At 40.7% G+C, this 16,659-nt stretch overlaps 1 protein-coding gene across 1 annotated transcript in view; it reads right to left on the bottom strand.

Moving 5' to 3' along the window:
- LOC140732660 (dynein axonemal heavy chain 6-like) overlaps positions 1 to 14,664 on the bottom strand; it is a 549,473-nt gene extending 534,809 nt beyond the window's left edge. The window contains 1 exon segment of the mRNA XM_073055353.1: positions 14,557 to 14,664. Within this exon segment, the coding sequence (XP_072911454.1) occupies positions 14,557 to 14,664 (108 nt within the window).
- Between the last annotated feature and the right edge of the window lie 1,995 nt (positions 14,665 to 16,659).

Below are 16,659 nucleotides of genomic sequence, written 5' to 3'. Positions count from 1 at the left end.
CCACCCCACAATCAGATTTCTGAATGGACAATGAAACAATCCATGAACACTACCTCATTATTTTTGCATTACTTATTTACTTACTTTAATATATATACATCTTACTGTAATTTATACTTTTTATACTTTCACGGTATATGACAGTAACATTAAACCTGGTTCTGAATAAAATTTAAAGAATGAAAAGAAAATTTAGAAAGGTGTTGCCAGGATTTGAGGACTTGAATTATAGGGAAAGGTTGAATGGGTTAGGACTTTATTCCCTGGATCGTAGAAGAATAAGAGGAGATTTGTTAGAGGTATATAAAATTATGAAAGGTAAAAATAGAGTAAATGCAACCTTTTGTCACTGAGGTTGGGAGATACTAGAACTAGGGGTCATGGGTCAAAGGTGAAAGGTGAAATGTTTAAGAGGAACATATGGGCAAATTTCTTCACTCAGAGTGTGTTGAGACTGCCAGCAGAAGTGGTATACGCAGGTTCAATTTCTGCATTTAAGAGAAATTTGGATAAATACATAGATGGCAGGAGTATGGAGGGCTATGGGCCAGTTGCAGGTCTATGGGACAAGGCAGATAATAGTTTGGTATGAACTAGATAGGTTGAAGGGCCTGTTTCTGTGCTGTGCTATAGTGTTCTATAACCCTATGAATCTATGATGTATAATCTTTTATAACAAAAACAAAAATTTCATGATATTGATATTAGAAAGACTGTGGATTAGTTTATGGACAGAAAGCAGAGATTAGAGACAAATGAGTCATTTTCAGATTTGGAAGCTGTTACTACTGAACTGCCACTGAACGATAGTCTTGGGCTTTCAGCTATTCAAAATAATGACTCAGCCAAAGGGATTGGGTGTAATATTTTCAAGCTTGCTAAAGACACAAGGCTAGGACACAAAAAGACTGCAAGTATGTAAAGAAGTTTTTTGTGGACACAAGAAAATGGCAGAAAGAGTATAATCTGGGAAATAAGAACATAAGAACACCAGCAGACAAAAATTAGGAGCAGGTGTCAGCCAATAAATCCTTCAATCCTGTTCCATCAATCATGGTTGATGTATTCTAGCCTCATCTCTTTTATGCCAGTTCCCCATAACTCTCAGTTCTTTAATCTTTTCAATATTTATCTATCTCCTTGAATATATTTTAAGATCTAGCCTCCACCAACCTCTGGGGCAGAGAATTCCACTGATTCACAGCTTTCTGAGAGTGGAAATTATAAGTACATCAAAAGACTGGTAGATTGCATTCAAAATATATTTTTAAAAGGGGATAACTAGGAAGAGGAAAGGACCACTCAAAAGCAAAGGAGAAAATTTATGCCTGGAACCAGAGAATGTGAGTGTATACTAAACAAGTAGCTCATATTGGAGAAAGACATGGAGGACAGTGAAATCAGGGAGGAATATGCTGATATTCCAGGGCACATTGATATAAAAAAAAGGGAGTGTTGAGTCTCTTGAAGAACATTAAGATCGATAAATCCACAAAGCCTGATGTAATGTATTCCAGGATATTGAAAGAGATATTGCTAGGACTTTCACAGAGATCTTTGTATCCTCTTTAACCAAAGGTGAAGTCCCAGAGAACTGCAGACTAAAAATGGCAAATAAGGATCATCAAACAAATTATAGATGGTGATATATTATTCTGGCATCACCCCCCTTCCTTTCCAGTCATGAATTAGGGTCTTGATACTGCCTGACCTGCTGAGTTCCTCCAGCATTTTGTATGTGCTACTTATAGATGGTGAGCCTTGCATCAGTGGTAGGAAAATTATTGGAGAAAGTTATGAGGAATAGGATTTACACATACATGGACTTATTAGGCATATCCAGCATGGCTTTGTGTCAGGAAGATCATGTCTTACAATCTGGAAACACAAATAGATTAGGGTGATGAAGAAAGTATATGGCATGTTTAGTTTCATAGTTTGGGATCTTGAGTAGAAAAGTCAGAACGTCATTTCGCAACTGTATGAAACTTTGGTCAGGGCACATTTGGAGTATTGTGTGCAGTTCTCGTCACCACACTATAGAATAGATGTGGAGGCTTTGCAGACTGTAGAGAGGACGTTCTACAGGTGCTGTCTGGATTAGAGAGCATTGATCATGAACAGAGGTTGGACAGACTTGGATTGTTTTCTCTGGGGCATCAGAGGCACAGGGACAACACAATCAAAGTATATATTAAAAAATATAAGATGCATAGATAAGGTAGATAGATAGGCAGAGCATTTATCCCAATATGTAAAGTACTAGAGGACATTTTAAGGAGGTGGAGAAAGTTTAAAGGAGAAACTTTCAAGAGAGTGGTAAACATCTGAAATATGCTGTTGGGGAAATGGTAGAAGAAGATATGATAGTCATTTAATGGACATTTAGATAGACTCATGAACAGTCAGGGAATTGGCAGGTACAGACTGCATATAGAAAGACGTACAGTTTAAACTGGCATCATGGTCGACATAGACATTATAAGCCTAAGGATCTGTTCCTGTGCTGTGCTGTTCTATGTATTAGTGACAGCTGAAATGCCAATCTCATAAACAGTAAAATGAATAAAGCAGGAGTGTGGAAGAAACAATTAACAACCATTTTTACAGCTCCTACATATTCTATAAACTTTTTATTAACCTTTGTGTTCATTTGGTTACAAACAATATGCATCATACTATTCCATGATCTTGTCTCATATAACCAGTCAATTAACTTTCAATTTTAACTTACAGTAGATTTTTTAAATGCTCCTGGGCTCCCAGGTTTAGAGTATATGCGGTGTAAAAGATCTTCTGGAGGCTGCATGTTTATTACACAGTCTGTGGCTTTGTCGAAATACCTAGAAAATAATCCAAAAATCAATTCTCAGAGATTGCCCCACAAACCACTCTTATCCCTCCATTAACATGGAGCTTTCACACACACAGATTCCAATGCACAAAGAAAATGGTTACCAGGTAAAGTTTGAAAATAATAAACATCAACTCCCACGTTCTTTTGTCTATGTTCTCATTTTCCACCTGCTCCCATTCACTCACTGACCAGAAAATCTTGTTTACAGCTTATCCCCATGGTCACCTTGATTTTATCCTATCAGGGACACTGCCATCCCACACTTGCCCTTCCTTTGTCTCCTTCCAATTGTAACAAGAGTCCAACATGACCTGCCAAGTATTTCCAGCATTTTCAGGTTAAAATTGATGTATTTCTAAGTAAGATTTGAAAAGAAAGTCACCCACCCCTTTCATTGTCTTTCTAAACTGCAGGTTTGAGAGTTTCTGTCAATGAAGCCTTGGTAAATAACTGCTGTCTATTTTTTAGGTGTCGGACAAAAACACTGTTGAAAGAAGTTAATATTTAGAGCTGTGAGTAAAAATGTAGCAGGTAGGAGCAACAGGAAGTCATTTAGCAATTCATGCTCTAGTCATTAAAATCATAGTTGATCTCTTACCTCTATACTATTTACCTGTACTAATTTCATATTCCTTGATTCTCTGAAGATCAAAACATTTATCCATCTGTCTCAGCAACTAACTTTTTGTTGACACAAAGTACACTGCAGATGCTGTGGTCAAATCAAGACGTACAAAAAAGCTGGATGAACTCAGCAGGTCAGTTGCTGCCCGACCTGCTGAGTTCATCCAGCTTTTTTGTACGTCTTAACCTTTTGTTGATACTGGTAGATAGAGTATCAATCAAGTTGTCATGGTTGGTATTAATGTTTGAATTGCACTCATCCAGGCAAATGGAAAATAGCATTTCTCACTCCTAGGAGATGGTGGAAACAATATAAAATATCAGGAAGAGAATCATACACTGCAGAGTAACTGGCTTCTTGCCTACTCTTATACCACAGTATCTGGTGCAATCAGGTTTCTAACAGGATTTGCAAATCATGATTTTTCTATTCTCTCTGCAGATATTGCCTAACCTGTTGAGTAGAGTCAGAGTCAAACAACAGAGATACAGGTCCTTTAGCCTAACCAGTCCACACTAACCCAGGTACCCATCCAAGCTAGTCCTGTGCTTAGCCCATTCCCCACTAAATCTTCCTATCCATGTACCTGTCCAAGTGCCTTTTAATGGTGTTCATGTATCCACGTGTACTTCCAATCTTTTCTGGCTTAGACTCTAATTTTCAGAATTTTACATTCACCCAGGCTTCATTTTTTTTCTCCTGTATGAGGAAGGAACTCATAAGATTACATAGGGAGCCCATTTGGATCATCAAGTTCACCATCAAGGCCATAATGGACCAGATCTATTCCATCTCACACTCTTATTCAATGAACACCAATATTCAACAAAATTTGAAGGTTTCAAACTCAAATTAATTTTCTTTGATAAGTTCAAAGCCTCTGTCTCACTTCTTAATTTCTGCCTATGCCAATAACCTGTTTCACATTTTGATGGCTCCAGGGTGACCAGCGAAAAGTACACATTCAGTTACTCTAATCAGGGGTTCCCAACCTTTTTTTATGCCATGAACCAATATCATTAAGCAAGGGGTCCATGAACCCCAGACTGGAAATCCCTGCTCTAAATAAATATGCAACTACCCCGACTCCAATCAATTCCCCAGTCATCTACTTGCTGTACAAAGAGAAATTTTCTCCTGATTTTTCATGCTTGCTGAACCTAATTTACAGTGTCAGTTGTGGTTCAGATACTCTCATCACTGAATGCCTTCCTTCTGTCCTGTATGATTTTATATGATTATAGTTATCACAACTGATCCACAAGTTACTTGGTGAGCAAACAGGAAAACGGGGATGAACAATCAAAGGAAGAAAAGGGTTATTCAACTGAATGACCTTTTGATATTTACAAATATTCCTACTATGGCAGATCAAGAGCAATTCATCTCAGGGTAACTGCAAGAATCCTTTTGTACAATATGCATTTCCTGAAAATCCCTCTGTCTATATTAGAAAATAGAATTAAGCCAGCTGGGCATTACAGAACCCAAGTGCACAAGGGATGTTTCAGTAGTCCTTTGGGTTTTACAAACTATTTTGCTGCAGCTGAACAGATTCCCTCAGCTCTTTACCCATAAAAAAACAGCCTCAGCAAAATTCATTATCAACAAATAACAAAATTTTGCTTCTGATGATATCATGCTTTTTAAAGGAAAGAGACCCCATGAAAACACAATGGACTATATGTTAAAAGGGGCTTCAAGATGGCTGAAGTTGATCTGTTCAGTGTTTTTATTCATTATATCTTAAAAATAGCAACTATGCTGTTTAACAGATACAAAGGATAGGTTATATCTGAAGAACTATTTGTTCTACCATATTACTGCTGTCAAAGACAATGCTCAGTGCTATAAGTGCAACCCTACATATCTCAATATTGCTATTGCCCAAAACCATGCCCAATTCTAGATGCCTCTAAAACTATACTTTCAAATGATAATGGATTGATAACATAAAGACTGAAATAATAACTCAATGATACTGAAAGGCCTAAATAGAGTGGATGTGGAAGATGTTTCCATTCGTGGGAGAGTTTATGATCCAAGGGCACAACATCAGAGTAAAGGGCGTCTCTTTAAAATGAAACCATGTTAACCTAACCCACTGAAAGGGCATATAGGACCATTGATTTAAATTACATCAATTTAAATCCACGTAGCTTAACAGGTAAAACAGACTATCTGAGGATGTAGATTGCTTCTAATGACTGTGACATGTGGCCATAAGAGACATAGTTGAGGGAAGGGCAGGATACAGGATACCGACACTATAGGTGCGACAGAGAACAGGTAAGAATGGAGGTGTTGTCTTTTTGATAAGGCAAGACATAACAACTGTGCTTACAGAGGATATTCTTGAGGGATTATCTAACAAGGCCATTTGGGTAGAACTTAGAAATAAGAAGGGGACAGGACTATCACAAAGTTGTACTCACATCTACTATGTTGTTCTTTGAGGGATTGATCATAGCTAGAATTAATCCTGGACCCACTGCAATTTGCCTACTGGCACAATAGGTCTATAGCAGATGATATCTCACTGGCTCTCCACTCAGCCTTGGATCATCTGGACAACAGCAATACCAACATCTGGCAGCTATTTATTGACTAAAGCTCAGTGTTCAACACTATCATACCCTCAGTACTAATCAACAAGCTTCAAAATCTGGGCCTTTGTACCTCCTTCTGTAATAGGTTCCTAGATGTCCTCTCCAGGAGACCACTGTCAGGTTGGAATGGTAATAACATCTGCTCCTTGCTGACAATCAACACCAGTGAACCTCAGGATATGTGTTTAGCCCACTGCTCTACTCTCTCTACACCCACAACTATAAATTTGCCAATGACACAACTATCGTTACCATAACTTTTGATGATGAGGAGGAGATGTACAGCAGTGAGGTAGATCAGCTGGTTGAGTGGCATTGCAGCAGCAACCTTGCACTCAACATTAGTAAGACCAAGGAATTGATTGAGGACTTCATGAAGGGGAAGTGGAGGGAACACATACAGGTCCTATTTGAAGGATTAGCAGTGGAAAGGGTGAGTACTTTCAAGTTCTTGGGTATCAATATTTCTGAAAATCTAACCTGGGCCCAGCATATTGATGTAATTACAAAGAATGCATATCAGCAGCTATATTTCATCAGGAGTTTGAGGAGACCTGGTATGAGACTAGCAAATTTCTACAGCTGCACTGTGAAGAACATTCTGAATGGTTACATTACCATCTGGTATGGAGGGGCAACTGCAACTCTACAACTCAAGTTCCTGGTATTATTTATTTAGTTAGTTATTAGTTAAGCCCATCATCCCTTCTGAGGTATAGGCTTCTGACAGTAGCATGCCAGAATCCTCTGTTCTGGTCCAGTCTTTTGTTATCCCCAGGTGTAGCCCATCTTCTTGGTGTATCCTTTCTCTCCCAGGAATGATGTCTTAGGTGTTCTGTTCGCATTTCTGTAGCACTGGGTTTTTACTGGATGGAGCTGTTAGCCTCATGCCCTATCCTCCTCATTTGCAGCCAGCTTGGGACTGTCCATGGCAGAGTTATAATTATTATGATTTATTTTTTATTATCATTATTTTTTGTATTTGCACAGTTTGTCTTCTCTTGCATTGGTTTCTTGTCACTCTTTATATGTGTGTAGTTTTTCATTGATTCTATTGTATTTCTTTATTCTACTGTGAATGCCTGCAAGAAAATAAATCTCAGGGTAGTCTTTGGTGTCATACACATTCTTTGATAATAAATTTACTTTGAACTTTGAACATTGATCTGTGAAGTTTGCACAGGATCAGAAAAAGCTGCAGAGGGTTGCAAACTCAACCAACTTCTTCATGGGCACTAGCCTCTCTTGCATTGAGGACATCTTCAAAAGGTGATGCCTCAAAAAGGTGGCATCCATCATTAAGAACCCTCATCACCCAGGACAAGCTCTCTTCTCATTGCTACCAACAGGAGGGAGGTGCAGGAACCTGAAAACACACACACATTTTAGGAACAGCTTCATCACATCCACTATCAGATTGGTTAGATAGTGAAATTGATAATGAAATAATCCATACACACTACCATACTATTTTTGCTTATTTAATTAAATTTATGGATATGTTACTGTAATTTATAGTTTTTTATGTATTGCACTGTAGTGCTGCCACAAAACAGCAAATTTCATTACATATGTCAGAGACATTAAACCTGATCATGATTCTGCGATGGTAATCGGGGTGGGGCTATATTATAGACCCTCTTCTCCACCACCCCCCCCCCCCCAAAGCCAGCAGGAGCTTGAGGAGTGGATGTGTTGAGAAATTGCACATAGTTGTAGAGTCGAGCTGCTAGGAGATTTCAACTTCTTTTGTATCAGCTGGGCCACCAAGAATGCAAATAGTCTGGATGGGGCAGACTTTGTACAGTGCATCCAAGGCAATTTCCTCACATAATAGAGAAACCTACTTGGGAAGGAGCAATACTGGACCTCCTCCTTGAGAACAAGGCAGACCAAGTAATTGAAGAGACAGTTGAGGAGTACTTTGTATCCAGTAACCACAAATTTATTCGTTTTAAAAAGGTTATGGAAAAAGGTCCACAGGTTAAAATTCTGAGCTGAAGCAGGACCAACTTTGAGAGCATTGGGCAAGATCTAGCTGGGGTAACTCCATTTAGACAAAGGAGCAGTTGGCAACCGGGTGGCTTTTATTAGTGCCATATCAAGAGTCCAGGGGCAGCAAGGTCCCATTAGAATGAAGGGTAGACATACAAAGTTTAGGGGTACACTGGTTAACAAGAGGTATCAAGGCTCTGGCAGGAAAAAGAAGGAAGCATACATCATCCTTCGGCAGCTGGGTACAATTGAATCCCCTGTGGATTTTGAACTCTGTCTCTTTGTATACAGCAGGGGAAACAGTTTTACATTTCAAAAAGCATACACCTCCAACTCTAACTCTAATCTTTCAAAGGAGACATAAGAGACTGCAGATGCTGGAATCTGGAGCAACTCTTGCAGCCACTGATACTGACACTGAAAGTTTAGTATAAATCTAGAATTCATATATGCTGAGAGGGTGATCACAAGTAGCTGCCAGCAACAGATCTAGGAGCTAGTTATATAGAGCTTGTGTGGTTCTTTGTGATTCCATGTATTTCTGCTGAGTGTTCCAGTTCCCTCCTACATTGCAAATGCACACTTGTTGTATAATTGGCTCCCATAGATTATCCCTAGTGCAAGTAACAGGCAAAAAAAAAGTTGAGGAATGTTATGTCCCTATGCAAGGGAACAAAGAAAAAGGAAAAAAGTAAACAATAAACAGACAGGGAAAGAAGGAGAGGGGTAAGGCTGCTCATGCCATTGTCTTATTTGGCAGATGGCATGGTCCTGATGAGTTAAGTGACCTCCTTCTACATCATAAATAAAATAGCTGGGAACAAAAAAAAGCATAAGCCCTGTACAGATATCAGCTCACCAGAGGACAAGGTTGCAGACAGATTCTCTCTATAGAGAACTCAAATAAGGACTTTAATAGAACAATATTAAAAAGGTGATTGCAGGATATGTGCAACAAAGAGCGTGTTGCATTAGAAAGCCTAGAAGAAATGTTATATTCAGCATTTCAGACAATGGAAGAGTCTTGCTAGGTTTAAACACTGCACATTAGTGGTGAATACCAAAGCACTGAAGCTAAAGCTAAATTGCTAGATGAAACCTTAATTTTCTACAGAATCCATTGTGCTCATTTCCAGCAAAGGCTGTCCCATGCACACTAAAGCACTGTTTGCAGATCAAAACTGTGTCAGATGTGATTCACAGTGGGAGTGTGCACAAGTTCATCAGACACCATTTTGGTCTACAAATAATGAAATAGAAAGGCCTAATTTTGCTCCCACCAAATATTATTGGGACTAAAAGTGTTAAATTTTGAGTTATGAATTTACAGCTTGGCCCATAATTTATTTTTAAAAACACGCCTGTGAACCAATTTAATTGTTTAAAATTATTAGAAGCTATGTGGTGAAGAGGCTAGAAACATTTCCTCTTAGTGTAGAACTTGGGAACAGAAAATGAGGCAGCCTATTCAGATTGATATCAAGAAGTGCATCTTAATTCAAGAGGTGATAGAAACCATTTATTTCTGTTGGATTACGATGTGAAAGTCACTGGAGTCAAATGGATAGACTTAAGACACAAATCAACCATGTCCTAATAGAAAGACAAAGCAGACTATATGCATTAAAACACAAAAATACAACTGCAGATGCTGTGGATCAAAGAACACGTACACAATGCTGGAAGAACTCTGCAGGTCAGGCAGCATCTGTGAGAAAAGAGTAGCCAACGATTCGGGCCGAGACCCTTCATCAGGAAGAATGTATGTGATTCAACTGCAGACTATATGCATTGACTGTTTGTTCTCATTCCCATGTCTGCCTCAGACTCTGAACTATTCTCTTTCTGTTGTAATGATCTCTCTAGCACAAACATGAAACAAGTTTTCTCTTTCACAACAGTATAGGTTCATGACTGAATTCCAAAGGCACAGTGCTGCAACATCAAATGCTTTCTAAAGGTCAAGGTATAAAGAATATCACTCAGTAGTTCTTTTACACCCTCAAACCTGTCAGGCATGCTCTAGTCTTCTGCACTGCAACAGCAGAGACATTTTTATCTTTAATTGTGTAACCAAAATGAAAGGTCAACATCCACAGTGCAGGTGACCACCTAGGCTGGATAAAGCAAAATTGATCATATCTTAAATCAGCATATAATGATTTAAAAGCTTGAAAGGTACTCAGAAGAAAGGAATGCAGAGGATCAGTCAGAGCAATGTGATCAATCATTAAGTCTCTGAACTGGTGGATCTATTGAGAGCATATAGGATACTTCAGCACTGAGTATGAAAAATAAGAGCATGGACTTCATGTTCTGTAGGCACATTAGGCCACAGTTGTCACTGACTGACTTCATCAAAACATGTAGATGAAAGTATGCCTTTGAGAACATTTTGGTCATACCCAAACCTAGAGCTGTGGATGAACTAGATTTTCCAGTCTGCTGAGGGCTAGATCTGTGACATTCAAGACCAGTGTTCCAGAACTATACAAGAAGTCCAGGTACAACCTACAAAAGGCTATTTTAAGACCAAGAAAACAATTCCAATTGAAGTTAGAGACAGAATCATATGCACATCAGCTCTTCCAGGATTTGCAGGCCATTACTTTCTTCAAGGCAAAACCTAACATCACGAGTGGCTGTGAAGCTTCACTCCTAAACGAGCTCAATGCCTTTTATGCATGCTTTGATAGGGAGGATAAAATAACACCTGTGCAAATCACTGTAGCATCTGGTAACCCTGTGATCTCTGTCTTGGATGCTGACCATCACAAGGCGTCAGGCCCTGATGGTATAAGTTTTTGCAAATAAAATGAGGTGAGGTATTTTATGTTTAAAAAAAACAGTAACAACTCATTTTTTGTACTCCAAACACTGCACGCAAAAACCATGGTAACAGAACTTCAAGTAATATGTCATCACATCCGATCAACCTCTTAAAGTGAACCCCAACTCACGGTCAATGGTTGTGAATTATGTACGTTTACACCAATGACATTATCCTACATAGGCCCTCCCAGAATTCACTAAAACTGCATGGAGAGCCTGTCAAGAGTCGAACGAGCCACCCTCAGAGCAGCCATTAAAGAACGGTGAAACCACTCGCACAAGCCATTGGATTGTGGGTGATACGCCATGGTGTGATGTAACTTAACAGTCTGGACCATTGCAGCCCAGATGTCTGATGTGAATTGGGGACCATGATCAGAGGAAATATCAGATGGAGTGCCAACCAGGCAACCCAAATGCCCTAGCTATGTCTGTGCCATCGTGAACTCTGGAAGAATGACCTCTGGCCACAGTCCACCATGGTAAGGAGGTGGGTGAAACCGCAGGTAAGGCCAACAAGGTCCACATTGATCTGGTCAAACTGTTGCACAGGGACCTCAAACATTGGCAATCACACCTGGACATGACGGCTAATTTTTGCCCACTGGCACTCCACGCAGGCTGCAGTTGAATCATATATATTCTTTCTAAGGCTGTACCACACAAACTTTAGTGAAACCGGTTTATGTGAGGCCCTCCAGCCAAGATGCAAAAGGCCATGTATGCAGTTAAAAACAGTCCACCTCCTGTTTGGGGGTACTACGGGGCAAAGGCAACCAGTTGAGACATCACACAGGAGAGAAACCCAATCTTCCCCAAAGTTAATATCAGCCAGCCACAAGCCCGTAACTGCTGTTCATTAAGCCTGACCTCTGGGTAAGTAGCTTGGTCAGATGCCATCCAAGCATAGTCAAATCCTATATGTATGGCCTCAATGGCTGGCCATGAGGGGCAATCAGCCCCTGCATTATTTTACTCTTGATATGTTGTATATCAGTTGTGAACTCGAATATATAGGTGAGGTGGTGTTGTTGCCATGCAGACCGAGGTTTTGATATTTTGGCCATTGCGTGCACAAAGGGTTTGTGGTCGATGAACGCTGTGAAATGGCAACCCTCTAGAAGAAAACGAAAATGACAGACAGCCAGAGAGATCAAGAAGCTCATGATCAAACAAATTACTTCCTTCTGGGGGGATGAAGCAGGCTAAAAATGGCAACTAACTGCTCATGCACAGCACCCACAGCATAGTCTGAAGCATCAGTAGTAATGGCTATGACTGCATTGGGGAGCGGGTGCGCCAGTACAGTCACATTGGAAAAAGCTTGTTTGGTATCATCAAATGCCCTATTCATGTCTGCTAACCAGTCAAACACTTGATTCGGGGTATATTCCTTAAACGCACTATACAGGGTTCAAGTTCAACTCCTGTAGTTTTTAGTAGTGCAGGATGGTGGGAAATCCATAATAGCAGCTACTTTGATGCATCGGTTGACAACCCAAACTGGCATTTAACAGGGTTAATAATCAACCTGTGCTGGCTTAACTGCTCGAAAAGTGTGCGGAGATGAGATAAGTGTTTGTATTTCAATACACTGGCAACAAGTATGTCATCCAGGTAAACAAGAAGAAACTCTATGTCTTTTAACACAGAGTCCATCAGCTGGTGGAAGGTCTGTGCTGCATTTTCCAGCCCACATGGCATGCAGAGAAACTCAAAGAAGCCAAATTGGGTTATCACAGCTGTTTTGGGAATGTTCTACAAGCACAAAGGCACCTGACAGTAATCCTAACTAAGTCAACTTTGAAAAAAATTAACTTTTTGGCTAAATGTGCTGAAAAGTCAATGATGTGTGGGATTCGGTAATAATTGGGGGTGGTAAGGCATCAGTTAATGCCACATGTGCGGCAACCACAATTGGACTTAGGGACAAGATGGAGGGGCAAAGCCTGGGGCTATTCGACTGGCATACAATGCCAAGTCATTCCACGTTGACAAACTCAGCCTTTCTGTTTGCCTGCTTTTCTGGGTCCGGCCTACACATGCGGTCATGGACTGGCAGGCCAGTTATGGAAATGTGGTGTTCATCTCCATGTATTGTGACTGTAGTCGAGAATGTAGGCTTGGTGATGTTTGGGAATTCACTCAGATGTTGAGTAAACTCATGTGGTGGTGCATGCACTTAATAGAGTTGTTTTGGGGAACTTACTGAAGGAGAAGGGTAATGAGCCACAGTCCTTGACATCCACAAGCCAGCAGTTCTTAAGATTGACTAATAGTCCTTGGCACACAGGAAACTTTCGCCAAGATGAAGTCCCATGTGTAATGTCACCTCTGAAGCAGAGCATCACCCATCACATCCCATAAGTCTGGATTCTGCTGCCATTGGTGAGATTTTGTCGCTCTTTGCCTTTTCATTAATAGGTGATGCTGGCAGCACACTCAGTTGAGCACCCGTGTCACGGGGAAGTGTCGCCCTGAAAGGGTGTCTGTAATGAACAGTAGGTGAACCTGGCAGCTGGAACCCATGGTGTTCACAGACCTCTAATGTCCTGTTGCACTAGCACTGTCAAAGCTGCAAGGCGGTCAGCACTTCCTAGCATTCATACCAAACCAAGTGTGGTAAAAACTAACCCGGCGTAGTCTGTTTCACAGCATTAGTTAGTAGTCCATTTCGTGTGCTTGTGTTGGAGGCTCTACTGACCAGGCTTATTAAGACAGGGAAAAGAGGAGGAATTATGCACTGTTGCCTGGCAGAGTGTAGATTATTAGCCATTTTAGCAAGCTCACTATAGACAGGTGCATTAGTGAGGGTTACATGAACTTGATCAGGCATTTGCTGCATGAAAAGTTCTTTAAAAATAAGACAAGGATGGTGATTTCCTAGGTGAGATTGTGTGTAGTCCATTAGCTCTGATGCCTTAGCATCACCGAGGGTGGGCAAGAAGGACAACTGTTGGGCACACTCAATCTCCAGTAGTCCAAAAGTCTGTAAAAAGTGAGTTTTCAGCAATTGGTATTTATTATGTTCAGGCAGGTGTTCTAGTAGACTCATCACTCTCACAGCTGTGGAGTTGCTGAGTGATGCTATCACATAGAAATATTTGGTGTTGTCAGCCAAGATTTCTCGCAGCACAAACTGAACCTCAGCTTGTACAAACCAAGCAACGGCATTTTCAAAGGTTCATTTTATTATCAAAGTATGTATGCAGAATTCAACTCTGAGATTTGTCTTCTCCAGAGAGCTGTGAAATACAGAAAAATCATATGTCTTTGAAAGATAAGACATCAAACCCCACACCCCCGCACAAAAAAAGAAATAAAAGCTCGCCAACCCCAACCTCTCTCTCGCACAAAAACTAACAGATCACCCACCCAGAAAATGGAAGCTAGAACATCAAACCCCAAACATAAACCCCCTCCCTCGCAAAAAATTAACATATCACCCACAAGGACATCAAATCCCGAGTCCACCAATCGGCAACAAGAAAGAAAACACAGAAAACTGAAGGAAACCAATATAAACTAAAGTTCACATCAATAATCACATAAATCTCAGATTTGTGAAAACATCCTCCATCAGCATCAAGGAGAGCGACCACTCAAAAACAGTCCTTCCGTGGAGAACAACTGCTGACCCATGGCTTCCGTGGAGAGCAGCCGCTGATCCGCGGCCTCTGTGGGGAGCAGCCACCAACTTGCAGCTTCCTTGGAGAGCAACTGGCAACCTGCGGCCTCTTACACATTCACCTTGATGTTTCAATCTTCCTCGACACTTCGATCGGCGAGAAATGGAGTCATTTATGGTTCCATGCCTCATCTCTGCTCTTCTCCTCAAGACAGCTCTTGCTCATGGTCCTCAACCTAGAACTTTCTTGGGGACATCTGAGCACTAGATCACTCGATCAAACTCCAAACTGTAAGACACAGCTCTAACAGTTCCAAAATACAATTAAAATAAAAAGAATAAATAGAAGATGTAGTAAAAGTAATATATTTGACTATCTGGAAGATGTTGTCCAAGGAATCGTTGTTCACTGGTGCCATCTTAATACTATTTTGTTTCCAAAACCCCAGCAGTTTCAAAATGACAGCATTGGTCACCATGTTCAATAACTTTGGAATTGTCCCGGAACATCAATGTCATCAATGTAGAGTTCCACAAATAAAATTACATGAGGCATTTTATATTTAAGAAAAACTGCAACAACTCTCTTATTGTACTCCAAACACTGAACACAAAAAGTGCAGCAACAGAACTTCACATAATATGTCATCACATCTGACCAGTCCCTTAAAGTGAACCCTAAAGGCCAATTTACACTTCTGTGTCGAACCTACGCATTAGGTACAACATAGCCACATACCCTATGCCGTAGCCTGACGCGCACCTCTCCAAAAATGTAATTACACGTCACGGCAACGTAGACCGTAACAACTGTGATTGGACGGCTTGGTAGCATCACATTTCCTCCTACACATTTCCAATTGCTTCTTCTCGTCAAATTGTCAAATCTACCTGCCGACATCCGAAAATATTTGAAATGCATTTCCTCGTCCATGTCTCTCAGTGGCCGGACAAGCACAGAGAATTCACCCTCCTTCTGCCTCAATCCGTTGTACTCACATCTCCTCCGACGTCTTCTCTCTTTTCTGTGTTTCAGTAACTTCAATAAAAGTGACTCTTGTTCAACATTTGTTAGCTCCAACTCCATAACTCCATGTTGCGCTCAGTTTCAGTCGCCATTGTTTGAAGTACACAAAGAAACTCAACACGAAGAAATTCAACACAGTGGCATAGAAACCCCACTGCCAACTAGCGTTTTGGCGGTGAATTGCAGAGCAACGTAGACACACCAACGCACAAGTATAAATGCTTACAACAGCGTAGGCCACTTACATAGGCTACGGCGTAAAGCCTAGGCAGAAGTATAAATCAGCCTTAACTCAACATCGGTGGTTGTGAATTATATACGTTGCCACCAATTCCATTACTCTATAATGCTATACCTAGTAGAGTATTGAAAACCTGTACCAACCAACTGGCGGGTGTGTTCAAGGACATTATCAATTTCTCACTGCTGCAGTTAGAGGTTTCTACCTGCTTTGAAAGTGCATCAATCATACCAGAACCCAAGAAGAGCAGGGTGAACTGCTTCAATGATCATCACCCAATGGCACCCACATCTACTACGAAGGTGCTTTGAGAGTTTGGTCATAGACAGAATCAACTCCTACCTAAGCAATGAACTGGATGGACCCTGCCAACCACACAATAAGTCTACAGTGGATACAATCTCACTGACTCTCCACTCGGCCTTGGATCACCTGGACAAAAGCAATACGTATGTCAGGTAACACACACAAAATGCTGGTGGAACGCATTCATCAGTCCTGATGAAGGGTCTCAGCCCAAAACGTCGACAGCGCTTCTCCCTATAGATGCTGCCTGGCCTGCTGCGTTCCACCAGCACTTTGTGTGTGTTGCTTGAATTTCCAGCATCTGCAGATTTCCTTGTGTTTGACTTATGTCAGGTTGCAGTTTATTGATTACAGTCAGTGTTCAACACATTGATACCCTCAGTTCTAATCAACAAGCTCCAAATCCTGGGCCTCTGTACCTCTCTCCATAACGGAATCCTTAACTTCCTCATTGGGAGACCACAATTATTGCAAATTGGAAATAATATCTCCTCCTTGCTAAGAATCAGCATTGGTGCACCTCAAGGAAACGTGCTTAG

Source organism: Hemitrygon akajei, chromosome 9, assembly GCF_048418815.1.
Source record: "Hemitrygon akajei chromosome 9, sHemAka1.3, whole genome shotgun sequence".
NCBI lineage: Eukaryota > Metazoa > Chordata > Chondrichthyes > Myliobatiformes > Dasyatidae > Hemitrygon > Hemitrygon akajei.
The sequence above is the reverse complement of the archived record's forward strand: the minus strand, read 5'-3'. Positions and strand labels throughout refer to the sequence as shown.